The sequence below is a fragment of the Amia ocellicauda genome, chromosome 14 (assembly GCF_036373705.1).
Source record: "Amia ocellicauda isolate fAmiCal2 chromosome 14, fAmiCal2.hap1, whole genome shotgun sequence".
NCBI classification, from domain to species: Eukaryota; Metazoa; Chordata; class Actinopteri; order Amiiformes; family Amiidae; genus Amia; species Amia ocellicauda.
In genome coordinates this window covers 13,131,352-13,159,145 of record NC_089863.1, presented here as the reverse complement: position 1 = coordinate 13,159,145, position 27,794 = coordinate 13,131,352, and the positions used below count along the sequence as shown (strand labels likewise).

Here is a 27,794-nt window from a genome sequence, read left to right as displayed (position 1 = left end):
TGGGATTTACAAACATGTGAGGTTCCCACCAATTTTGTTCCCTGAAGCTCCAACACCTGTTATCCAGCACCGAGGCCATTCTCACAATTCTGTCTGTTTCTGAAAATGAAATGCTGAAAAGTACTTTAAAGTGCTCCAATAAACCTTTTGATAAATGTCCTTTACATGCCTTAATGGTTGCAATGTGCCAGTATACACTATGTAGCTGCTTTAAGTTATTGCTGGGAAAGTAGCTCTAGTAAATGCAAATATGCAATGTATTGACCTTCTGCAGAAGAACGATGGCTTTGGTTGAAGGTCCTATCAGGTTTTTAGTTAATTAATGTTGGAGGATGTAGATAAGGCTGAATATCTGTCTGAATCGTCACACGACCTATGGCTTTTCTGTCACATTGTTGGGTGGTGACCAAAATAATTGGGCAATCTTATTAGGTTCAAGGGAAACACTATATATATATATTCTTCTTTTCTCCATCACTCTTCAACTACAGACATAACTTCCTTCTTTCACTTGAAGAGTTTTGTAGTTCTGTACAAAAACATAACAAGGGTGAACAAAATACACCGCACCGCAGTTGTAGACAACTAAAGACAAAACCAGAATGAATGCGCCAACCTGCGCTTTGATTTGCATAAACCCAAAAAGGCATCTATCCTGTCCAGTCAAGAGTGTGCGGTCATGAAATCGTGTGTGTGTGTGTGTGAGAGAGAGAGAGAGAGAGAGAGAGAGAGAGAGAGAGAGAGAGAGAGAGAGAGAGAGAGAGAGAGCTCCAGCCTCAGTTTGACAGGTGTATTTGTACGCAGACGCACTTTACGCAAGCGCTGAACATGACGAGCAAAGTTCAAACTTTTTCTTAGGCGTTCTGGATTATATTTACTTTACACAGAAAACCCGTGGATTGTAATATCATATGTACATATAGATATATTTATTTGTATCATCGTTTATTAACTGGGACGCTTTTCCTGGCATATTTATTTTCCAAGTAAACTTAAGTCACTGGGTGCTAACTTCTTGTAACAGGAATTTCAAGTTTTCCTCCCGTTGGGCAGGGAGATTAAGTGCCTGGAAAAAAGACGTTTAAAGCTTTTGAGAAGACGCTGGATTTTGTTTCCTTCTTTGTTTTTTTATTCTTCCAAGCAATACGGACTCATCTACCATGGGGGTTAAACTACATGGATTTACATACTGCCACCGGATTGCGACGACATTAATCTGGATATCTTTAGGAATACCAAGTAAGTGCGTTTTTCACACATATACGCAATAGGTTAACTACAATATAGTTCTTCTTTAATACAAATATTACTACAATAACAATTTTGCATATGTAGTTTATATGAGAGAGATCATTACTGTATCATTGAGTATAGCACTTAAATTGCTACTAAGAATAACAACAACAATAATAAATACATTGGGCTATTACATATTTCAAGTGCAAAGTCGGGTCAATTACCAAAGCTCTGGTATTTATAAATGTGATTTGTGTGAGTGTGTCTCACTTTTGTAATTCCACTTAATATGGATTTTTGCTGTGACTATTCCATAAACTGACCCTAGTGCTTCGGGGATAGACGCGCTGGAGGATTTTAAGCCAGCAAGGAAAAAGTGACAGTTTGAGTATTGGCATATCTCTAGTCTACCCGAGAAGATGCAGGTAATTACATACATTATACAAAAATAATTAGCACCTCAATAGTGCATGGACGGGGGTGCTTGCATAAACATAGGAGTTACCAAACATGCAGCTGCACTCAGGTGGCGCATTGTGCTGGGCGGGGGGTCTCAATAGCAGCCCACCAGCTTATTGAGTTTGACAGCGTTGATGATTGCGAGATCTGCTACTTTAACAGGGTCAGTTTGGACACTTGGTTTTGCAGTGCCCGTTTCCTGGCTCTGCCTGAAGATACAATAGCTGCCCTTCATGTATGAGCTGAGAAGAGACGCTCAAACTTGTTCTAGTAGGGGCATTCTCAGAGGTGCCAATAAACAAGGTCTTGGTAAGATTGAAGTTGTGCCTTTGCCTTGATTATTTACCCAGTGTCTGATTGAGTAAATCAGGGTGACTCACTGTTTGTCCCCGGCGTCTCCACCTTTTTCAATTGAAATGAAGTACAATCGCATTTCCCCGGTATTGATTCTGCGCAATACATGTTCCTGTCTTTCTGGAAAAGTCAGCTTGTTCTTGCAGGTTTGTTAATGAGTAAAGCAGGAGTTCTGGGCCTGGTGACAGGAGAAACATTCGTGAGCGTTTCTTGTTTTTCATATTCTTCATCTTCTTGTTCTTATTAGTCTTCATCATCATCATCATCACCATCTTCTCCTCAAACAGTTGTATTCACTTCAGTTTTTATCTTTGCTGTCATAGAACTATCCAACAAGGTGTAAAACATGAACGGATTATGATATAGGCTTGTGTGTTCTGGGTGATTGATTAACTATATTGGTTGCTTTTTCATTTAATGTAGGATAGATCAATGATGCACTTGCCCCGAAATAACCCTCCAGACTCACCTTCATCACAGCCGACCAAGAACATAACCTAGATTAGATATGGATAGGACCTGACAGTGCAATCCTCCAGCTCTAGTGTGGAACTCATTAAGGGAACATCTGTTTCATACATTGTAAACCTAACAGACAGAGATAGCCCTGCGTTGGTTATTTCACCCAACACGGAGGCATTCCTGAACAATTAACCAACAATTCATATAGTTCCGCACCTATAGCAATTATGATTTTTTCTCTTTAATTCTTCCCTGGCACCGCTTGCGTGTGACGTAATGTTTGCAGGATTATGCGTCTAATCCGCGCGTTTAAATGTTTCCTATGCTAAAACGCAGTCCTGCGGTTGAGCCAGAAACATTAGGTTTTAATTATTGTTTTTAGCCAGGTAAATTGCCCTAGTTTCGTTTGCAACGGGACACACACGGAGATGTAGACCAGCGTTAGGCTCCGTAAATATTAGCACGCCATGGCTATGCTGAAGGAGACTCTTTGATTAGTGGGAAACTGAGGCTATAGCGCACCGGCCTGTTGTTGGCTATAATATGAAGGCTGAAACATGTTGAAACGTCGTGTCAAGTCATAGAACAGGTATGGGAATACAACTGACGGGCCATTTCATTTAAACTGTTTTAGGCCACAGACCCTGGAAGGGAATGTGAGACACAATGGGTCTCCCCACCCAAAAAGTGTGGCCCTTCCCAGATTACACAAGCATTCTCATCTGCTTACTCTCAAGATAATCTGCCAGAGCACATCAGAAAGTCATTTTATTATAGGCCAGCGCATCAGCAAAGTCCTACAGGAGAATAAAGAGCAACTGGGAATAGCTCAGCCCTAGGCTGAAATGAACAGGACGGAGCTCTTATTGTGTGTCACCCTGTGTCCCTGTGCACAAGAGCAATGGAGAGTAAACAATGCGCAGCAGGAGACGAATGGCAGGGAACAGGTGTGTGTTCAGTTTAGGCCTCAGCAGTTTTGGTTCGAAACAATGAGCGCATGCAGTTAAGCTCTCAGATGTTGATTAAAGGCTTGTGTGACAGTTTTGGGAGAGCTGTCTGAATTAAAGGTGTCGATTAGGCTGTAATATATATGTATGTGTATGGGGAGAATGTGTAACGGTATTTGCCCTCACAAGTTCCTTCAATCATGCAGCCAATTGAGAAAGGAGAAATTACAGTTTTCATGTTAATGGATTTATATTTGTTTTGCCCCCCCCCAAAAAAAACTAAAATTGGTGTAAATTTGCTTGTGTAGTGAAGCCAGGTTTATCTAATGTCCGGTTGGTAATTATTTAATAATTGTATGTGTCAATCATCTCTGTGATTACTTTATTTAAAAAAAAAAAGTTTCCTTGATGGTGCCGTCACATACCTTTGGACTATGTGTTCAAAGAAGTTAGTGCCAAGTGTATACTATAAAACCAATTACTCTTTGCTTGTGCCAACCCCTTTGCTGCAAATTCAATTATTGCACAATTTGCCTTGAATTAACTGACGGAGAAAACCACAGCCCTGAAATATCAACACAAGGGTACATCATTAGAATGAATACTTCAGGTTTTGAACAGCTTAGGAGACGAGGAGTCTAGCATGTTGTCTTCCAAGGCAAACAAAATGGTGTTTTCTCTAATGAACAGTACACTTATACCATAGCTACACTGGCAGCTATGGGCAGTTTTGTGGTAGAGCATTTTGCTCGCCCACTCAATAGTCTTTCTGATTCCTGTTGCCCAGTGCAGGAGAGGAAGGAGTTAATAAGGGAGAAGGCAGCTTATGTGCAGTTGCAGTACTCCTGTGCAGAAATGTATCCCATCAACAGCAACTGCCTGAGTGCGACTTTGAACTAGACATTAACAGAGACGTGCTTCTGATGCAGCCGAAGCAACAACTTTTGTAGTCCCCCCCCCACATCTCCACACTAATCACATTTAAACTCTTTAAAAGATTACAGTCCTTCGCAAACCTTTAGTCAGGTGCCAGCTATCTCAGGGAAATCTTTTATTATACAGCATGCACCAGCCAATGGGGAACCCTGTATCTCCTTAGATATAAAGATATAAATGGTAGGTGCCACCAAGGTTTGTAGTTGAATTATTTCCCTGATTTATCTATCATTCCTTCATTATAAATTCAGCTGGTGAAGTATCCGTCCTGCTCACAAACGGTGTTGTAAGTGCCTTGATTAGAGCAGGTATCTCATTAGGGTATTTTTCATTGGTGTGGATTATTGATTTAATACACGACATAAAACTATGGGAAACAATTACATAGGAAAGAAAAAGAAAACAGAAGAGGAATAAAATACAAGTGACATGTATCTTTATAGACAGTTTGTTGCTGTACACAACTATGCATATTAGCCCAAAATAAAATAAAATAAAAGTTCTTGCCACAGACAAACCCAGTAATCCCAGTGGTGCTGGAAATCACTGGGGGTTTTATTTAAGTGGATTGCACTCCTATTTCCTTTTACTTGTATACAAAACCAGCAAACACAATATATACACGGGAAGATGTATGCTTGGAATAACAAGAACATATAGAACAATAAAATTATAGATCCGAGAATAAACCAACATGTGACATCATCGAAAGAGTGCAAATGTTAAAATGACGTTGGGCTGGACACCTTGCAAGAAGAACAGATTATAGCTGGACTAAGGAAGATATTGAATGGATCCCAAGAGATGAGAAGACGATCACAGAAAAGATGGGAAGATGAAATCATAACCTTTGCAGGAGTGACATGGAATAGTAGATCGAAGCAAGTGGAAACATCTTGGGGAGGCCTTCATCCAGTTGTGGATCAATATGGGATGATACAGGTACTTTTATACAGGTAATGAGCTGAGATTAGGAACACTCTCTTAAAGGGAGTGCTCCTAATCTCACCTCGTTACCTGTATAAAAGACACCTGTCCACAGAAGCAATCAATCAATCAGATTCCAAACTCTCCACCATGGCCAAGACCAAAGAGCTGTCCAAGGATGTCAGGGACAAGATTGTAGACCTACACAAGGCTGGAATGGGCTACAAGACCATCGCCAAGCAGCTTGGTGAGAAGGTGACAACAGTTGGTGCGATTATTCGCAATTGGAAGAAACACAAAATAACTGTCAGTCTCCCTCGGTCTGGGGCTCCATGCAAGATCTCACCTCGTGGAGTTTCAATGATCATGAGAACGGTGAGGAATCAGCCCAGAACTACACGGGAGGATCTTGTTAATGATCTCAAGGCAGCTGGGACCATAGTCACCAAGAAAACAATTGGTAACACACTACACCGTGAAGGACTGAAATCCTGCAGTGCCCGCAAGGTCCCCCTGCTCAAGAAAGCACATGTACAGGCCCGTCTGAAGTTTGCCAATGAACATCTGAATGATTCAGAGGAGAACTGGGTGAAAGTGTTGTGGTCAGATGAGACCAAAATCGAGCTCTTTGGCATCGACTCAACTCGCCGTGTTTGGAGGAGGAGGAATGACCCCAAGAACACCATCCCCACCGTCAAACATGGAGGTGGAAACATTATGCTTTGGGGTTGTTTTCTGCTAAGGGGACAGGACAACTGCAAAGGATCTGCAAAGAGGAGTGGGACAAAATCCCTCCTGAGATGTGTGCAAACCTGGTGGCCAACTACAAGACGTCTGACCTCTGTGATTGCCAACAAGGGTTTTGCCACCAAGTACTAATTCGAAGGGGTCAAATACTTATTTCACTCATTAACATGCAAATCAATTTATAACTTTTTTGAAATGCGTTTTTGTGGATTTTTTTGTTGTTATTCTGTCTCTCACTGTTAAAATACACCTACCATTAAAATGATAGACTGATCATTTTTTGTCAGTGGGCAAACGTACAAAATCAGCAGGGGGTCAAATACTTTTTTCCCTCACTGTATATATATGTACTGGACTGAACAGGAAGTACTTTCCTCAGAAGTGCTCTGGGCTTGCAAATCCATGTTCTGCAATTGAAGGGGAGAAGCCCGATATTGTTGCTCATCCTGTTGGGAACGACTACCTGGGGGGGCCACCCTGTAATGTATTGAAGCCGGGCTTTGTACTTTAATTGAAGTGCTAAGTATCCTCCTTCTCCCCTCCGGCAGTTCACAATCAAGAAAACATTAATACCCACCATTCTTATTTCCCAAATAATAGGTGATCAAAAAGAATTAAAGCCTTACCAGATATTAGGTGGCTTCTGAATTCTGTACATGAAATCCAAAGAGAGTGTCTTTTGTGTGAATAGGGTTTCAGACAAAGGGGATGAGTATTAGACACTGTCAGACGCTGTTTGGGGAGAATTTATGAATTTTAATGCATGTGTGTGTGTGTGTCAAAGAGAGAATGTGTGTTTTGAGAGTCCCAGTAGCTCAGTGCTGCATTTGAGATCCATTTGCTTTTGTTGAAAATATTCTTCTATTTTATTTCTGGGTGGGAGGGTTACAGGGGGGATGAGGAGTAAAGCCAGTGAGATAGCAGGTGCCCAAGCATAGACCCCCCTTTACTAAAAAAGCTTTCCATGGAATAATGAATTCTAAACAATGAAAGCTGACACGCTGCCAGGATTATTGATAGCGATCAAACGATACAAACAAAAAACAAGTACTGTTGTTCTGGATACATTTTTTTTTTTAAGGAAATATGAGCTGAAATATGTCCGCTTAGGTAGAAGAGTTAGACAAGAAAGGGAGGGTGTTTTTCATGAGAATAAAAGGGGGAGATGTGTAGCAGTTTTTCATATATATATATATATATATATATATATTAATGTTCATGATATCTCATACATCTAGAGTTACAAACCATGACTCACTGAACATACTCCACCTTTTACAGTAAAAGGTCAGGACACAGGGGTTCATCATATCAGGATGTAGCAACTGGGCAGTGATTCAAATCCAGCAGATCACTTACCCCTGAAGCACATATGACACATTCAAAATAAAATAAAAAACCTGCCTTGGCACAACGTTCTCAACGTAGACCTTAAACCAGTGCTGCACTGTTTGCTGGTTGTGCATTTTCCAAACCATCTGTTTCTAAGAGTAATGTTAATTTGTGATTCCCTGGTGTTTTGCAACCCTTTGTCAAACAAGAGAAAATGCTAACTCTAACGTAACAAAGTCAACACCGAAATGGCAGATCTGCCTGTAGGAACACTTAAATGAACAACTTGAAAGATTGATGTGACACTTTGCCACTTCATGTTGTTGTCATATTATTAAGTTAAAAAAAGAAAGAAAGAAAATGCTTTAAAAATGTTATGAATATAGCCTTAAGCAGCTGCTATAAAGTGGATTATGTTTTGTGGTGAGATGTCAACCACAAAGTCTTCTGCTTTTTCAAAAAATGAAATGTGTATACAAATTAAATATGTCCCTCACAATGGGGTCTTAGATTACATGAATAGTTTTTCTGACATATTAATAGACCGCATATGGTGACAACCTTAGATGAATGTTGTTTGGAAAATGTGAAGGAACATGACACTTGATTTTAAAATGATTCGACATCTATATATTGTTGTTGTTGTTTTGTTATGGATGAAGAAGTTGAGAATTGCTGTTTTTGTTGTATGGCACAACACTGATCCCCTGAAAGCCCCTGACATTTACACTGTAAATATTGAAACTGTAAAGCTAGAGAGCAATTCTGACGTTTCTTTAAGAATTAGAGGGGTTGGCCTTCAAACTGAAGCTCCTACGTATCAAAGCATACAATTGTAGTGTCGAAATATTTCAAAGCCTGCGCTCAGTTATTTCAAAATCAGGTGAGAGGAGCTGCAGTTTTGCACAATGATACATTGTTTGCAAAATGGATCATTAAAATGAGCAGCTCGAATTTTCCCCTTTAAAGATTGGAAATGCAAATCTTCAATCTAAAGACCTGAGGGGTTCCCTGTCTTTATATTTCCTTGTGCTAGTGAAATCTCTGCATTGTCTAATGCAGTGAAGTAGATGGACTCTGAGAGAGAGAGAGACACACACAGAACAGGACTAACCAGAAAATGTAATGGCGTTGTTTTTCGAGTGCAGACCTTGCCAAGCCATTGACAGACATCTTCACAACAGCTCGTGACACGCAGCTGGCTTGTGCACTCCTCGACGTCTGTCTTGTGTATTCATACACATTACCATAAGAGTATAAACTGGCCTACAGGGGTTCCCAAGTTTCTCTTGAAGTGATGCACATAGTACTTGGTGTCAGTGACTGAACCTGAGCTGAAGAGATTAATTTCAAAGGTTCTTACTTTCAATTTTTTTTATTGTGTGGCTCGAAAAAGCGAAACCTGATCTTTGGAAAATGGATTCAAAGAAACATATTTTCCCAAATATCTTACAATATTCAAAAAGAATACAGACAGAAAAAAGTTGTAAAATTGTAAAATATTTGAATGTGTATTTAAATATTCAGGCACTGGGCACACTGGAGCCATTTGATACTATTGTGAACTGCCATTCACTTCTCACTAGTAGTAGTAGTAGTGTGTTTTAATTTACAGAGCAGGCTTGGCTTCCTGACTGCAGTCCTGTGCCATATCTTTGACAGAGGCTTTCCTATCATTTTTGGCTTTCGTGCGAGCAATCTGGGGCATCTTCCTGCCAGCACTTTGTTTGGAGGGAGGAGTGCAAAAAAGAGAAGTGTGGAAGAAAACCCTTTCACAAAACTGATGGCATTGTCTGGTGACTAACAGGGAGTAGCGCATCAACCCTTGGGATTCCCATGGGACCAGGGGAAGAGAGTGTTTAGGTGCGTGGTAAGGGCTACTGACTAAACGTCTGAGGCGACTGACTGAACACCATGACTCAGAATCCTCAAAGGAACCTGGTCTGGCAGATGTAGGTGTTTTGATTTGGGGTGTCTGAGGTTTACAACAGGATTTTGATTGCTGATTTATTTGAATCAATTAAACGGAACAAGGGCAATAGATCTTCCGGGCTTGAACATCTGCTTGCCGTGCAGGATAGAACACACACCCTGTTTTATTTGTTTTTTGAGGTTTTCAGTTCATATTTTCAGGTATCGCTAAAAGGCTACAACTGCAAATGAGAGATGTTATGACCATGCAACCCACTGAGATTGATCATCCAAGTGGGTTGCATGGTCATTATTAATTAAACAAAAGATTCAGCAACACAACAGGGATCATGGGATCTTATGGTGGCTGGGCACAGTGGGCAAAGCTCTGTCAGGACAGGGAACCTGGGTATCGAGAGGAGGTTTTGTGTCCATTGTCCTACACTCTTTTGTTCAAGTAGCTACCATCAGCTGAAGGAAGTACAATGGATCAAATATGCATATTTTTTTGTCACTTTTATGATATTCTCACCACCTTACCTGTGTCTTGCAAGCTCTGAAGCCAATGTAGGGTCTATGGAGGCAAGCTCAGACGTGTAAAAGAAGGATGACATGTTGCAATTTGGGGGGGTGGGATGGGATAAACAAAACCATGCAACATACCCCTTAAGTAGATCTTCAATCATGCAAATCCCCTCCACCCGGGGCCCATCTGCAGAACCTGTTTTTAAAGCGATTCGTCCGTAATCCCCCAAAACGAGCCCTGCTTTGTTTCACTTTGTGGTGGTGTAAATAAAGAGGCTTTTAATCTCCCACAGAGAGAGATCCTTGGCATAAATCCTCTGTAGATGGAAGTGTGTGGGGGGGGGGGTCTAAGGATTGTGGATCAATCTCTTCTGATGAGCTCATTTAGTTCCAGTCACACCTTTCCCCTCTCCTTCTTATCTCCTTCTCTTGAATTCAGATGGGTTTTGTACAGTGGAAGTGAGGGAGGGGGGGTCCAGGAAAATGCTGATCACATTGTCCTTATTTTTTATTCAGTGGACTAGATTGTGTGGGGAGGAATGGGGAAGTGAACGTACTGATTTCACCGTCATGCTTCGTTCCTCTGCTCTGATTGCATGGAGCGCTGTCATCCGCGGCCAGAGCAGCTGCTTCTCTTAATGTCTCTTCTTTTTAATCAAAAATTCCACAATTACTTAACACTACCAATTCCTGGAATGTATCTGGGCCACATTCTTACCCATGAATCCCTTTGTCCAATACACGATGGCCTGTTGACAGTGGCTGTCAATCGTCTTAGGCTGCATGCACTTTTACTGTGCTTATCTGATCTGTTGTGTTTCCGTGGCAAAAGAAAGGCACTGTATGGCGTCTTACCAGTTTCAATGTGAGAAGAATCATGGTGGCTGTTGCAGACCTGCAAGAATAGCCCAGAACACCTGATGCATACGAAGGAATGTCACCTGCTTCCTGTAATGTTAGTTTAAATGGATTAATGACCTTTTCTCCTCTGACATAGCATCAGAATGATAATACTTTTTGTGAACAGGTTAGTAACCCTGCACTTACAAGCCACCATGGGTATTGAAAGGAAAAACTAGAGTAAAAACTGCAGTTTTCTGCCATTTTATTGTATTCATGTTGTTCAGATTCCTTGTGTGTGTATATGTTTGTTTTTGTTGCTGGGGGTTTGCAGTTCCAAGATTGACAATGCAGGTGTCTATATCTGCAAAGTAAAGTACAAACCCAAAATGAAACAGAAGGCCAGAACAAATAATACACAGCAGTTGCCAATATAAATTGTATTTTCTGGCCCAGGAAAAACAAAACAAGAAACAAACAAAAAAATGTTTGCAAAACAAATATTGTTAGTGTTCATTTCGACGGATATATCAGCTTAAACATGACAAGGTGTTGGTCCAGTTTCAAAGGTACTGGCTGGTTTTCAGAGCATTGCTTTGCGTATGGGTACAGCCAGGTTTGTTTATAATATGCCCGTTTATTTTCACTCTTTTAGCACTAAAAGGAACTGTTTCAAATGCCTTTTTAAAAACGATACAGGGTTAATGCATTTCCAGTCTGGTTTGTGGTGCAAAACCACTAATGTTGGTTAGTGTCAAGCTCTTTGACTTCAAAATAAACAATTTAGTTTTTCTTCAAACGGCTCAATTTAAATAGAGGCCGTGTAAGGAATGGCGGTGTCTTTATACATCTGTAGAAAACACTATCCACTAAATACATTTTGTCATTTCCTGATTGGTAAGTGCATTGTATACAGAAGAAATATGGTGGGCCCACATGCAGTGAATTTTTTTTGCTTCTGGGTGCAATTTTGTAATTGTTTTCATTATTGACTTTTGAATTGTATGTATACACTTCTTGGTTATTGACAGGGCTGCGGCTGGTGTACTTTGGCACAGGCAATAAGGGTTACTTGTGTACATCAGCCATGGACACTTGCATAAATCTTCCGCCTTATCAAACGCCGAATCTGAATGATTGTGTGCCGCACGTCTATGCTTCACACTCTGCTTTAGATATCACACCAACACAGTTTGTTTAAGTAAAGTTAAGCTCTGGGTAAACGAAGTCTGTGTATGCCAGTTTTAAGTGCACAGCACCTTACAGACCTGATCCTTTAACCTCAACGTCTTTCATTTCATCCTGCCTTGTTGAATTTATATATGTATTTATTGTTAAACCATCGTCCTAAAAAATACATTCCTGGCCTTCAAAAGTAGACAACCTCTCTGATACACAGTGAAAGACTTGGCTCCTCCACACACGTACTTTCTCTCATACAATAGTGCCTTTGTTTGCTTTTGTTTTTGACTCCCATTTTGAAACTGTAAATACTTGTGGTTCAAAATAACCAGGCCTTGTTGTCTGTTTTCATTTTCCTCCCTTTTTAACTAACTGATCACACAGGGGGGAAGGTAATGTTAAAGACAACTGAATAACCTTGTGGTTCAAAATAACCAGGCCTTGTTATAATTCTTCCCCCTCTCACTCTTTAACTGATCACACGGGGAAAGGTAACACTAAAGATGACAGAATTACAGCGGGGTTTCAGGAGAACGGCTTTCCCATTTCTATATCGCGAACAACAACAACCAAAAAAGGTGTTTTATCCCAAAATTGGATGCTTGAAAGACCCTTTCTTTCTCTGCCCTTCCTCTCTCTCTTTTCTTTGCCCCACCTCTGAAGTTTCTGACACTAATTGATGTGTGTCTCGTTCTGCTAAAGCCTGTGAGGTTTAGGCAGAGGGAGTTAGACAAGCCTTTGAGAAAAGATGACAGCATTTTTTTCAAGGAGGTCTGCAGACATCGTTAGGGTCAGGATAAGGAGGGGGAGTGGTAAAGAATCTAGTTTTACTAGTTTTGCTTACCGGTTTACTCTACCGCAGCGGTGGCTCCCAGACTGTGGAGAATATATAGGCGCAATGATCTTTTTTAAAACCTTATTGAAATGTAAAAAAATCCTGTGTAGTAATTATATATATATATATATATATATATATATGTGTGTGTGTGTGTGTGTGTGTGTGTAGCTTTCCAAAAAATCTATTTCACTTTGATTTCTATTTTCCTTTTTCTTATACAGTACGGCAAAAGGATGATCCTGACACACTGTCTACAAAAACCACCACCAACAAAATAAAACAACAACAAAACAAATCTTGCACAGGAACTGGGATGGAGCAAATAACAGTCACAACAATTATTTAATTCATGGTGGCTTTTGTTTCTTACTCAAAACAAGATGTTGCCGAATGTTCCCAACCCATCTGGACAGCTGTATAACATCCAAAGAACAATAGATATTTGAGCCCCCGAACAGTTCAGCTGTCCAGATCAGGATGTAAACAAACATTTAGGAAATGGGGTAAGGCTAGACTGGGGGAACTCATAAATGACACTTTTTTTTTAAAATCTTTTTTCCAAGAGTGGAGATCAAAAAAGAAAAGCTATTGGCTGTGGAACAAATTGTACAGGTGAAGCAGACAAATACATATATTTAATGTGATCTGGACTTCGGGGCATTTTTCTATTCAAATGTACTCCAAATAAGGTAATAGAATTTTAAATAGTTTTAAAGTGTGAAGTTGTTTCAGAGCCTACAGCTATTAAACCTGGAGATCTACACTTACTACTCTGCTGTTGGAATAGTTTACTCTAATGTAATGCACCCCCAACTCTAGACTCTTACTTCCAAATGCTTCTTGCACATTTCCGGTATATATATTTCAAATGCACAGAACATATAAATATCCTTCACTCAGGGTTTATCTATTTTTGCCCTTTGCAAATGATTGACTTCTTACTGTTGAACTCTGTGAGCGGTTGTTTGTACTTAGACACGACCCGATTGTAAAGTTATTCCATGAGACACTTTTAAAGTGGTAATCACTTGCCAGGGAGGCCCTAAGAAATTGAACAAGAAGAATATAACCTTCTTTCACACGTCCACTATATAAATATAGAAGCTGCATTTTCCATTTTTTTTCCTCTATTTCCAATTGCTTAAATGTTTTGTTGGAAATTAAGAGAGACCTTGCATTGGCATATCACCATATATTCGAGACACGAAAGGCTGTAACCTACTTACTGGATCTATCAAAGGGGAGTATTTTAGTGTTGCACACACTTTCTGTGCTGGGGCTTTCTTTGCATGGTGCCCTGTTCACATGCTTTAATTCAGAAGCTGAAGTTGGCAAGATTGGTGGCTGCCTGGCAGAGTAATTCAGAATTGAAGCCAAGACATGAACAGAGATGCACTTATAATGCCTTTTACAGACTGAGAAGCAATCATCATAAAGAAATCACAAAGCGGTGGTTCCAGACTTGACTAAATAGAGCAGCAACACAGGAGCACCTATAATTAGCACCCAGCTCAAGCCAGAGTGGTGACGTGGATATCTACGGCATAGGAAGAATTAGGGCTATTGTCTTATATATATCATACGTAGGATATACCTAATGACATTAAGTGTTGTTGACCTTTTTCCACCTGTTTACCGCTCATAAGGTGAAAATAAATATCTAGTAACATTTTGGCAGCTTTGGCTGAACTCTAATATGACTTGGATGGATGGAGTGTAAATAATAAGTTTGCTACAAAAGTGGAGTTTGGGGAGGATGGGACGATCTGAAGCAAAGGATGCTGGGAATGTAGTGTTGAGCCCTGTATTAATACATACCATGGGCATGATTAGGGTCTAACCCTTCTCCTAAAATGTAGTTTACAACTCCAAATGGTATAATTGAATTTGATGCCTATATTGCAGTATTAAAAATAGTTGGAAAATATATTTTATATCACTATAAATCTATTTCAGCATATGTTTTGTCTAAATAAATATATACCAATATTTTTATACACTGGACTGTAGTTAATGATTTTGTATTTATGCATATGTTATATTTTAAACATTTATATATGTATTGCTTTATACACAGTTTATTAAAAAAAATTATCTTATGGGTGACACCATTACATTACTACCATTGTCCCATGAGAGTACATAAGAACGTAAGAAAGTTTACAAACGAAAGGAGGCCATTCGACCCATCTGCTCGTTCAGTGTCCATTAATAACCAAGTAACTAAGTACCTTTTGATATAACATGTTCTTGTTTATTTGCCTGTTAACTATATTCCGCCTCTAGGCAGAATAATATATATCTGTGGTTCCTTTGTGTGGTCTGTGGACAGTATGAATTTTCAAAGTTATATCTTTCCCTGACATATCACAAGCCTCTTTGAAAAGAGGTGCAAAAATTGGCAGTCAGGAAATGCTGGTGAAACATCCCAGTAATGTTCATGCTCACACTTAATTGGCCATATCTTTTCTTCTGTATCATTCCATATATTTCATAATAGCCACTTGAATCTGATAGACGAAATACAGAAAATGGGGTGAGGGGTGGTGAGCGGAGGGTGAGCAGTTGGTAACCATTTAGCTTTTCAATATTTTGTTGTTGTTGTTTTGGTTGCTTTCTTTGCGCTCTGGCACTGCCGACCCGGAGGAGAAATTGCGTGAGAGAAAACAAATAGTGGAGTGGAGAAGCGGGTAGGACTGCATTACTTGCACTCGTTCGACTGTGTCACCTGTTTTCATGGGAGACACCTGCTCTTCCTCCCCCTCTCTCCGTGCGCTTTTATTCCAGTAAGCCAGCTGGAATGCCTTTAGCAGTGTGTTTGTGCAGCACAGTGGCTGGTTGAACTGGTCATTGAGGGCTGCAGTGACATTGTACAACTACTGGAAGAGATGGGTATCCCCGCTGTATTTCTGCTTGTTGTTGTTTAACCTTTCTTTATCCATACATTTAATTTTCATATTGACTTTAATCTCTTTCTCTTTGACTCCTCCTTTCCCATTATTTTCTTTATTTTGCTGCTATTCTCTGCCTAATTCCATTTTTTTATTTGTCAGTAGCCAAACGTACACTGTTAGTGTTTTGCTGGTGTGTTCTCTTGAGCAACACCTTGCTTTTAATCAAATTTTCCGAGCACACTTCAGTTAGGTGTGGCAATACGGAAAGCCATTGGACTGAAAATCGGTCTTAAGAGACGCACCCACAATTATAAGATGGGTTATTCAGTTGCGTTTTTAAACCAGTGCTTTCAAGAAATACACCAGTTTTCATGGCTGGCATGGATCTGCTTAACACAGGGGTTATGCTTAAAGTAAAGTCAAACACTAGACTTGACACTAGTATTAAATGTATGTTCAAATAAAACACTCAAAAAACCCTGAAGCTAACCAACTACAAATGCAGGTTTTAGTTAAGTTATTTTTTCAATTCAATATAGAAAAACTGCTGGCAAAAAGTAGATTTTACCGGCAATTTGACATCTTTCTTATTTTGGTCTCCTTTTATTGCCTGATAAATACCTTTTTAATGGCTGTGTGAAGAGACAACTGATTCCTGTTTGGTGTGTGGGCTTCCTCTTCCTTCCTGTGATTGCTAAGGATCTATTAGAAAAAGAAGCTGACCCAGCAGTTTCTCAAGTAATCTTCCCTTGGTTTATGTATTTATTTCTGGGTTACGTAAAAGCCTACGTTGAGCCTAAGCCATGGAAAGAGTATTTCAAAAATTGAGTTGTACTGTTCCAGAGTACCTGATGGGAAACAGTGTATTGCACAGCAGTTTTTTTTCCTAAGTGCATCAGCACATAAACACCATCCTTTAAACCATTAAGGGAAACGTAAGAGGATTTTATTTATTTATTTAGTTCCCTCCAAAATCAAGCTTACAGCAGCACAGGTTATAACAAAGGGATCATATTGAATGTGCTGCAAGTTTAAAGCCCTGGAGATTTGTGGCTTTTCAACATCACACCGTTGCTTTTTTTGCAGCTGCTATTGTGTGAACAACCAAAATCTATTTGTTCTTTTCGCTGCAATAATGGCGAGTAATCCCCTCAGTAGTTGGCGAAAGCTGTCAGCCTCTTAGCAACCCTTCTTTTTTTTTCTAATGCATGCAAGCACAGTCTCTCTACAATGTATCAGTGACATGGTTTTTGCTTGGTTGTTTGAGCAGAGTTCAGTGTTGGAACTGAGATATTCACATATCGATGATACCCTGCTGTGTATTTTGTCCCAGTGACAGTTTTCCTAATGCAATCCTGAAGGAGCCTATCTCCTTGCACATCAAGCCCAGTAGCAATACAACACTTGCGCTCTTCATTGTGGGGTCTCCTAAAATTGTTCATGATGATAAAGCCTTGTGATTACGATTGGTTTAATTAGGCTACCACCTTTCCAATTCCTCAACTGCACCAGATTCTGGCAGGGCACCAGTCTAGTCAGAAGAATGATCAGGAAGGTTTATGTATCCCACTACTGACACCAGTGCCTTGTTGCAAGTGTTAGTGGTGGGGTATGTGTGTTCCTAATCTCCTACAGTGTGATGAGTGGGGATAAAGCATTGAGTAGTGTTCGATTAGGAGGGCCTATTCCAAAAAATATATATATTCTGTCTTTGGGTCTTTGCGCAAGGTACAGAATCAGAACTAACCAGTTTACCCCCTAGGGCTTATTATGTAACCTTAGTGAACACTCAGGCGCCCTACCCAGGGGAGACAATTTTAAGGAGTTTTGTTCTATGTCTCACTAATGCCTTTCACAGGGCAGGTACAAGGCAGGCAGTTGCAACAGTGATTCTTTATAGTATCCCATACTCGGGAACCTAATCCACATTGTCTGGGCAGTTCAATTTCCATTACTTTCCTGTTAAAAACATCCTGTTCTCTAATGTTTCTCGATTGTCCTTGTTTTTGTAATTCTAAGTCACTGGACAATATTAGGTTGAAACTTAAGACTGATGTGATAGAGGCCTCTAAGAAGGATAATGTAAAACGAAAAAAGATTGTTTGTGAACTTCATGAAAGTGAATCTTCTTGTAGCCATGGCTATACCTCAGTCCAAGGTCCGAACACAAAGCCCAGTTTTTAACTGTTTCCATCTGCATAAACTCCCCTGGGGAAAACGTTTCTGAGCTTAAACAAAGTCTTGTCTGTCTCTTCATTATCAAGTTTTTGATTCTTCTAGACAAAAAGAAACACAACTTGCAATTCAAATCTTATAATTTTAATTTCTAATTAACAAAATTCTAATTATATTTTTGAGAATGCATGATACAGTGTCAGATGCAGAAGTCCATCTTTGAAATGTAGTGTAGTGACAGTATAGGCCTCTCCTCCCAAATTGGTTTTCCTAAAATCCAAAAACATAGTCAGGTTGCCTTACAAATGTGCTAACTGAGTACGATCCCTTTGTATGAGCAGCTGACATCAAGGTGAGGAATTAAATCAGAGTGAGCAAAACGCCGTTCATCTTTCAGTTAAGAACGACAGGGTAAGGGCAGTAGTGATTTGCATAAAGTCAGGTTCCTACAAGCGGAGCAACTGCAGCAGCTGTAGTCAGACAGGAATCTGCATCTGATGGAGCTGGAGGGTTTGCACGCCTTGGGCAATCTCTCTCCATGTATTATTTTTTTGCTCTGATCAGATGTTATCAAATCCCACGAGTGATTATCACCACACGATCGCATTACCTTATCAAGGCCTTCTTCAGTACAGTGAGAAACTCCCTTTCTCAGCCATTTCCATGTGATACACAAATCAGGTGGAACATCTGAGTTTTGCTTATTGTCACAGATGGCACCTTTCCAAAAGGATTGGGGAGGGGGGGATGGGATGTCTGGGAGTCTTATATGTTTTCTCACAGTGACATATTTATTTCCATCTTGAGGCACATTTGTATACTATCTCTCTCTTTTGTATTTTTGGCAAAATGTCTGTCCTGCATTCTCACATTCATGGAGAAAGGAAAGTACTAAAGGACAAAAAGAATAAAACATCAACAGTTTAGTAAGAAAAGGCATTAACTGGAACAAGAATTTGGCTTTTGTTTTTATGAGGGAGGTGATGGTAGTGGTGGTAGTGGACAATGAAGCCCTAAGCCATAGACATACGAGTTTCCCTTGGGTCTGGGAAAGTACTCTTTCCTGTTATCTCAGTGGGAAGCAGGGAAGTGAATCAGTGAAATACGGTTATCATAATCATCTGTCCTTGTAGCCAACTGGATTCAAAGCCTGCAAAGGCTGCCCCCACTAGAACAGTGGTGTCCAATCCTGGCCTAGGAGAGTCTCTCTCCAGGTAGTTTTATTGGTCACACTAATTATACAAAGATTTGTTACACATAGGAACACACACAAGTTATTGATAAATTAACCCAGTCCACCGTCTTAAATTCAGGGAACCCTGTCTCTTTATGACTAAAGACTAACATGTGATCACCTTCACTGATCAGCATGTAATGTTTCCAAGTCTTCACAAATTGAGGAGACAAATAGGTGACCTATGACCCATGACCTAAGGGAGCTGACCTTGCTTGAGCAGCATTGAATTGGGCATTCCAAAGTGCTGATTCAAATAGGATGGGTGGACAACACAATTTGACATGCTGAATGTTTTGTGCAACAACACACCTTTTCTCCCAGCGTATCAGGTCACTGGCGTCCATTGTTCTCTCAATAGCCAAGCACAAGCATCTCAGAGAAAGGCTGCCCTGGCTTTTTGTTTGAGGTCTATTTTACGCCCGCTTTAACTCCCTGTATGTGTGAGATTAGCCTCCAATTAGCAACCCGCTCTCGGTTGAAACCACATCGCTCAGCGAGAGTATCACCATCTAGATTAATTTTCCGTGACTTGGATTGTATTCTTCTCTCTAATCCATGCGTTTTCTCTGCCTGTGCCTCCTTGTGCCACTCCCTCTGCCTCACAAACAAACTCTGTTTGTGAACCTTTCCTGACACAAACAAGCATTTCCTCAACTTCTCTATTGTCTTTTGTCTCTCTTTATTTTTGAATCACCTGCCTGTACTCTGTTTGTCATCGAGTTATGTTGTCATTTGTCATTAGTTTTTTTTTTTTTGTCAAGGTCTGGCTTGGGTTCTGATGTTTTTAACCATTATCGAAGCCTTACTTATTACTACTACTGATCATAATAATAATATTAAGATGAAGCAGAAGAAACTGACCATTTGACTTACATCAAGTAGATTTATCATTAAACAATGTAAATGTCAGATCCAATATTTTTAAAATGCTTACACATAGTTACTCTTACAGCTTTATTTTCATCATGCTACAAATCCGGAAATCTTTCCCCTAAATTTATTTAAATGGAGAGTGTCGTACTGGTGTAAGCTAGGCAACCTCTGTGGTTTGTTGTCATTGCTAAAGAAGTGGTCAGAACAGGGCACCATGTTTGAGTCGCTCTTTATATATCCAGTGAAACTAGGTGTGGGGTTTTTGTTGCCAGTAGAATACCTAGTTCCATAGAGAAGAGAGAGAGAACATCACCAAGCTGAACGTTGACACAACACCTTGACTGAAGAAACTGACAGGATGAACATTGTGCGGTCTGGCTGTAAATGTGCAGCTTTGCTTTCTTTATAGGCAGAGGAACCACTACTTAATCATACCCCGGTGCATTAAAGGATAAGTGTAAGTTTAGCTTCAGGACTAACACTTGGGGGTAGGGTCAGGATTAGGGTTACAGATGAGATTGTGTATTGTAGTAGTGGTGACAACGGTCCCAACAAAGCTGATTACAATGCACTAACAAATACCCAGGTCCTCAGATATTTACCTAGAGACGGGCACAAAGCCTCCCTTAGAGAACAGCAGTGATTTAAATGGATCACAGGATGTTTGTTGCTGTCCGAGTGGAAGACAAAGCAACATAAACAGAAACCTGAGGGGGTGGGGGAGTGACGATGCATGCAGCAATGCAGCTGTGACAAGTACACAGTTGGTGTTTATGCATTATCTGGAAGAGAGGAATGGAGAGATCAAAACTACAAAATTGAAAAATGGAAACCTGGAAAAAAATAAGAAGATTGATGGTGTAACATGATACTATGAAACCAGTAAGAAGACTATGACAGTTGCTTAGAAGCCTTTTGTGTCTGTATATACGTACAGACGGGTAACAAATTAAAGAAAAAAACCTGAATAAATGAGTGGAGGAACATAACGAATGCAGATGCCTCCGAACAGGTTATTAAGCAATTAACATCCTATCATGCTCTGTGGCATGTATAAAAATGCTGAGCAGGCCCAGTTGACCTCGATTTTGGATCAAGGTGGCAAGAGGAAAGGATCTAAGTGATTTTAAAAGAGGGGTCATTACTGGGGCACGAATGGCAGGAGCTTCAGTCACAAAGACACTCAACTGGCTAGTGTTCTCAACAAGTGGGCAAGTGCATGTGTGGCGACACCAAGAGAATGGTACAAGCCTGACTGTGGGACCCCTACAGTAAGGGGGTCCGGAGGCTCTGTTATGCTGTGGGGGGCATTTTCCTGGCATGGTTTGTGTCCATTTGTCCCCTTAGAGGGAAGGGTCACTGCAAATCATTACAAAGTTACTCTGAGTGATCACCTTTATCCTATGGTGACACATTTCTATGCTGATGGGAGTGGTCTCTTCCAGGATGACAATGCCCCCATCCACAGGACACGAGGGGTCACTGAAGGGTGTGATGAGTATGAAAATGTTGTGAATATTTCCTGAGTTTCTATTCCATCTTCTACTTGATATAATGAATGTAAATTATTTATCGAAATAATAATTCGTTTTTGACTAAATTAAATTGCAAAACCTAAACTATGGAATCGGCAGCAATAATTATATTATATATCTCAGCTTTGATCTAAAAGCTCATAGAACAATGGTGTATTATCTATTTCATACAAAATGAAAAACATATAGTTTCCATGACAAATGCCCAGTTTATTGGATTCATGGTAATTATATCTATATATATCTATATCTATATATATATATCTATCTATATATATCTATATCTATATATATCTATATATATCTATCTATATATATATATATATATATATATATATCTAATGGAAGTAACACAAGATAACTGTCAGTCTCCCTCGGTCTGGGGCTCCATGCAAGATCTCACCTCGTGGAGTTTCAATGGTCATGAGAACGGTGAAGAATCTGCCCAGAACTACACGGGAGGATCTTGTTAATGATCTCAAGGCAGCTGGGACCATAGTCACAAAGAAAACATAGGTAACACACTACGCCGTGAAGGAGTGAAATCCTGCAGCACCCACAAGGTCCCCCTGCTCAAGAAAGCACGTTACAGGCCCGTCTGAAGTTTGCCAATGAACATCTGAATGATTCAGAGGAGAACTGGGTGAAAGTGTTGTGGTCAGATGAGACCAAAATCGAGCTCTTTGGCATCAACTCAACTCGCCGTGTTTGGAGGAGGAGGAATGACCCCAAGAACACCATCCCCATCGTCAAACATGGAGGTGGAAACCTTATGCTTTGGGGGTGTTTTTCTGCTAAGGGGACAGGACAACTGCACCGCATCAAAGGGACGATGGATGTGGCCATGTACCCTCAAATCTTGGGTGAGAACCTCCTCCCCTCAGCCAGGGCATTGAAAATGGGTCGTGGATGGGTATTCCAGCATGACAATGACCCAAAACACACAGCCAAGGAAACAAAGGAGTGGCTCAAGAAGAAGCACATTAAGGTCCTGGAGTGGCCTAGCCAGTCTCCAGACCTTAATCCCATAGAAAATCTGTAGAGGGAGCTGAAGGTTCGAGTTGCCAAACGTCAGCCTCGAAACCTTAATGACTTGGAGAGGATCTGCAAAGAGGAGTGGAACAAAATCCCTCCTGAGATGTGTGCAAACCTGGTGGACAACTACAAGACACGTCTGACCTCTGTGATTGCCAACAAGGGTTTTGCCACCAAGTACTAAATCGAAGGGGTCAAATACTTATTTCCCTCATTAACATGCAAATCAATGTATAACTTTTTTGAAATGTGTTTTTCTGGATTTTTTTGTTGTTATTCTGTCTCTCACTGTTAAAATACACCTACCATTAAAATGATAGACTGATAATTTCTTTGTCAGTGGGCAAACGTACAAAATCAGCAGGGGATCAAATACTTTTTTCCCTCACTGTATATATATTTTTTTTTACAGGGCAGAAAAGGTTTGTTCAATTTAAATAACTGAAAGGATTCCCCAGCCTATTTTGTTTTAGTATTTTTGTTAGCTGGGGACAAATTAAATGACCCCACATTTAGCAAGCAGAACACGAGGACACAAATTCCATCCATTAACTGAATTTTCACCTTCTGTCAATTTCCTGTTCACGTAGCAAACACATGTTAGCCTAGAGGAATATGGCATTTATTTGATTTGTGAGGTTCTGCTTTCATCAGACAGAATACAATAAATAAACATAAATCCATCACACTGTACCATAAAGGCAACAAAATCCCAAGTGCGTAATATACACACATTACAGGAAAACCACTTGAAGGTCTCATTCACTCTGTCTGAGTTCTGGTGTCGATCACAGGTGTAACCGCTGAAGATAGGGTCAGGGTCCAAATTAGGGATTAGAGTTACGGACTAGGGTTAGGTTTATACAAGTGATCAGCGTCAGAACTCAGAGGAAGTTCATAAGATATGCAGGAGGTCTTCTTTTGGTATTCATACATCAATTCATCAGGTGTTTGTGACGATTATTGTGGGGACCTTAATATGCATTTCCATTTCACACATCAATGTTTGTCTCTCTGCAGCTCCATCGTGGTGCATTTTCCTGGAGCCTTCAAATTCCTACACCACTATCCGGGCATTGCAGGAGGAGAGGGCCATACTGCCCTGCAAGTTTCAGCCAGACACTTCCAATAATGACGTGATCCAGCAGGTCACATGGTTCAAACAGGTCGTGGACAAAGAAGGCAAAACAAGCCGGGAGCAGGTCATTTTAGCGCACCTCACGTTTGGACAGACAGGTAGGGTACAAATCTACGTTTTGTCCTTCTTCTTATACTTCTCTTGTTCTTCTTGATCATGTTCAGTCTTCTTCTCCTTTGATTTTTATTTATTTATTTATTTACTTACTTATTTATTGCTATCTACCAACTCTTCCAGTGTTGGTCCCTCTTGGGTTTATTGTGTAGACAGGCAAGCATTTTAAATATTCTGTATTGTGAAGGTTGAGTGAATCAATGTCTCAGGGTGTGCAAAGTTTTGATCACTGCTGACTGTCTCAACTCAGTTACTTCAACTGGAATCCTGATGGTAATCTCTAGGGCTGAACCAGTATTCAACAAACCCTGAAAAGCAGTATTTATTTATTTGCATCTGAATTTCTATGCAATGATCTTGTGAATCTTTTTCTTTTATTTTTTGCATGTGACAGAGGATGTTTTCACACAAGCACGACTTGCTCTCTTTCAGAGTTCGGAAGCTACACGGGAAGAGTGGAGTTTGCAGACAAGACCCCAACGTCGGATTCATCCCTCGTGATTAAGGCGTCGCAGCTGAGCAACGCAGGGACGTATGTGTGTCATGTGACCGTGTTCCCCTCGGGTACCTTTGAGGTCAATATGGAACTGGTGGTGTGGAGTGAGTATATATGCATATAAACCTTTTCTGGGTTTGTATTCTATTTGCCCTGCCACCATAGAACATTATAAAAGAACGACCCTGTCCTTTTTAACCCTGGACGTTATATCGGCTCAAATCCGAATCTCTGTCACTACATTCGTATACAGTGGGGAGTTCCCAGGAAGCAATGCACAGTTAGCCAAACTCTATTTCTCATCCAGTTATATCACCATTACATACTAACCACCCCCCCCCCCCCCTTGCCCTAGGCAGGCACATGGCTAGTTTCCAATACTCACTCCATTTATGGTGTGCTTGCAAGTCTGACCTTGTGGTTAGCTCACACATACTCCCAGCGTGAAGAGACCTGCTCTCACACAGCAGGGGTGGGATCATCGGGCTGTGTAATGTGAGAAAGCACCATTGTAAGCAGTGGTTTTCTCGGTTTAGGGAAAAAGGAGAAGAAAAGAAACAAAAACAAAACACGAAAACTGACTCGCACTGCTATTCAATCAGGTGGGAATCTGGCAAAGTCAACTGAGGTACAAAGGAAAGTCAGTCAGGGTCCCGTCACTCAACAGGTTGCTGCATCAGACCCCCAGGGACTGCCAGGTCCATAGCAAAATCCTGGGAACTTCTCAGCAAGGGGGAGGAAAGGCAACTGATAATCACTCTGATTGTTTTCGTTAGCTGCTGAAACTACTCAAGATTTCACATAGACGGTCACCATTTTCAGGAAGAACGTCTCAGGGTGAATTCCTCCTAATGTGACTTTTGTATTAAATGCAATTCTGGAAACTTTTATTCAGCTTCAACTGCATGACATGTCGATTCAGTTTCTTTTCAACCTGATCTGGGATTCTGGATTTTCTGCCTTTCATTTCCACGAATATGTAGCGAAATTGTATTCACCGATTTCCCTGGAAAATGTGAATTGCTAAGAATACTGGAGTGATTTACAAGAAATGAGTCAAAACCGATACACTGCCATCCTGTAATTTTAAGATAAAACAAAATATGCAGCTGTGTAGTCCATCGGTTTCCTGTCATATGCCAGGTAAAAACGTTCCTGGCAGTCTTCCTCCAATAAGCAGGCTAATCAGATTGCATCAATTTTTTTTGCTGCTTGCCATGCTTAACCTACTAATATGGATTCCCCATGGAAAAAGCCCCTTTGCACACTCACATGGCATTGGTAGTAAGACTTGATTCTCATACAGCACTGTTTATTTCCTCATACTCATGTCAAGTCGCTGAAAATTGTCCAGAGAGTGCCCCGTACAATGCACACACAATGTAGAATATAGAAAACATTGCCTGGAGGTGATACAATAGGGAGGGGTGCCAAGCAGGCATGTATGAAAAGTGTACACAGATTGATGTTATTTATTTATTTCCTTTAAGGTCCTGCAGTGCTCTTTGATTTGGCTTCATTAGCGTTGATATGGTTCTGATAAAAGACTGAGGCTGAAGCTAGGGCATTACTGCATTTGCCTTATCCTGGAAAAATAGGCTCAAATAGGCGACTTGACTATATAATTAACACAACAATACTATTACGAAAACGATGACTGGTCATATTAGCAAGGAAAACTAATTGCATTTGAAGTAGTTTTCAGGCCGATGCATCTGGTGCCATGGCTTTTATGACCTTGTTGTCATATCCGAGTTACTTTTCCCGAAGTGATCTGGTCCAACCAGTACAAAATGCTGCCACCTATCCAGCTAGGAGTTCTGCGCTTTCTCTTTGTTTCATGTCCAAAGCACTGGAATCTCCTGAAGGCCCTGAAGCCCAGATCAACCAAAAATGAATTCCAAAGCGTACGACTTTTAAAAAGTAGCTGTCAGTTCACCTGGGGAGTGTTTTGGTCAAGTATGGTGTCTGGAGATTGCAGTTGATACTTTGTTGGATGTTTTAGATCCAAGCCAGACCTTTGGCCTTTGAAGGACTTTCACACACTTAGCATAGTTTTCCACTTGTATTCTCCATCATTCTTTTAGACTAACACATCTTCTCCTTCTCATCCTTAGTATCTCCCATCTCCAGCCTGGATTCTGCTTCACCCCCCCTGGTGGAAGGGCAGGGATTCAATGTGGCTGCAACCTGCAAATCTTGGGGCTACCCTCCCCCCATCATCACCTGGGAAACGGAACTGCCAGGGTCGGACAAGAGCAGCTCCAGCAAGGAAGGCAAAGTGTCCAGCAAGTACTCCCTCCACCCTCTGAGAGCCATGAATGGGAAGAAACTAGACTGTGTGATCTCTCACGCCAGTTTCAAGGAACCCAAGAGGCTTGAATACAAGCTGGTGGTCCATTGTAAGTACTAGGGTGGAGAAGGGATGGTCCATCTAGCCTAGACACACTCATAGCCTGGCTCCACTGTATTGAAAAGGCTCAGCTGTTATATAACTGCTTCTGTACATGTCTAAATGACTACTGCGATTCATGCGGCTCTTTAGATTAATTCAAACTAATACTACTACTTCTAATACTGCTATTCGATAGGTCAGCTTGCATGAGATGGAAGAAGGCTTGGTCAAATATACCAACACCATCAGGTAATAAGAATAGGAGTTTGTGAGTGGAGAGGGATGGGTGAATGTTGTGATTTGATCCAGGCCTCAGTCCTTAGAAAGGCCTTTGAAGGTGATACAATACACCGTGATACTGCCGTCATTACCATTCGGTCCTTGACTTTTTTAGTTTTTCCTGTGTAAGTTGTCTTGTTTTCCATATCCTCAGGTGAAAATATAATAACCCCTTTCTGTCAGAGAGAAAGAAAACGAAACAAAAAACTGAACTCCCTTTGTTGAGGCCTATAAAGTAGACGCACACAACTCGTTGCCCGCTGTCTGACATTTGGCCACCTTTCCGGAAGAAACGAAGACAAACAAAAGAAAGTTACAGTCACACCTTAATTTCCAATGCTGACTATTTCTGCAGAACATCTTTTTTTCTTTGGCACGGTGTCACCTGTCAGTAAACCAGAGTGACGTCCAGTGCAGGACAGGCTAGACAGAAGAGTGTTTGCTTTTCTCAGAGACAAAGTGTGTGGGATAGGATACTTTTGTGGGGTGAGACAAATGACTGGTTATCGTGTTACAGCAAAAAAACAGACACAATCCATTGCAGAGGCTCACAGGCGCAGAGGACAACAAGTCAAAGTCAAAGTAAACATGATACATTAACACTTGTCTTGCCGGGACTTGGCAGTTGTTGTGGGGGTACTTTGTGGTCTGTAAAGGCTTACTGGGCAGTTATTGATTGGATTTGGATTTCAATAATAATAATAATAATAATACATCTTAAATCATCACCTTTTTAGACTGATCTGTAAGGTATCAATTTTACAGAAGGCTTCCCAGTATCTTTACAGTTTAAGACAACACAGGACAGGTTGGAGGCATTCTAGAATTTTGCATAAAGCGCAACACTAAGTAAATAATTCAGCGTGGACTTTTAAGGCTCAAAACAAAACAAAAAACAGCACTATAATCCACAAGCAGTTGTGCAAC

The 27,794-nt window shown here is 40.6% G+C and overlaps 1 protein-coding gene across 1 annotated transcript in view; it reads left to right on the top strand.

Annotated features, from left to right (window-relative positions):
- The first annotated feature begins 775 nt into the window (after nucleotides 1–775).
- LOC136768759 (nectin-4) overlaps nucleotides 776–27,794 on the top strand; it is a 40,155-nt gene continuing 13,136 nt past the window's right edge. The window contains exons 1-4 of the mRNA XM_066723122.1: nucleotides 776–1,239; nucleotides 23,466–23,681; nucleotides 24,130–24,297; nucleotides 26,311–26,595. Coding sequence (XP_066579219.1) covers nucleotides 1,161–1,239; nucleotides 23,466–23,681; nucleotides 24,130–24,297; nucleotides 26,311–26,595 — 748 coding nt within the window. The 5' untranslated portion in view covers nucleotides 776–1,160. The remainder of the gene's footprint in view (nucleotides 1,240–23,465; nucleotides 23,682–24,129; nucleotides 24,298–26,310; nucleotides 26,596–27,794) is intronic.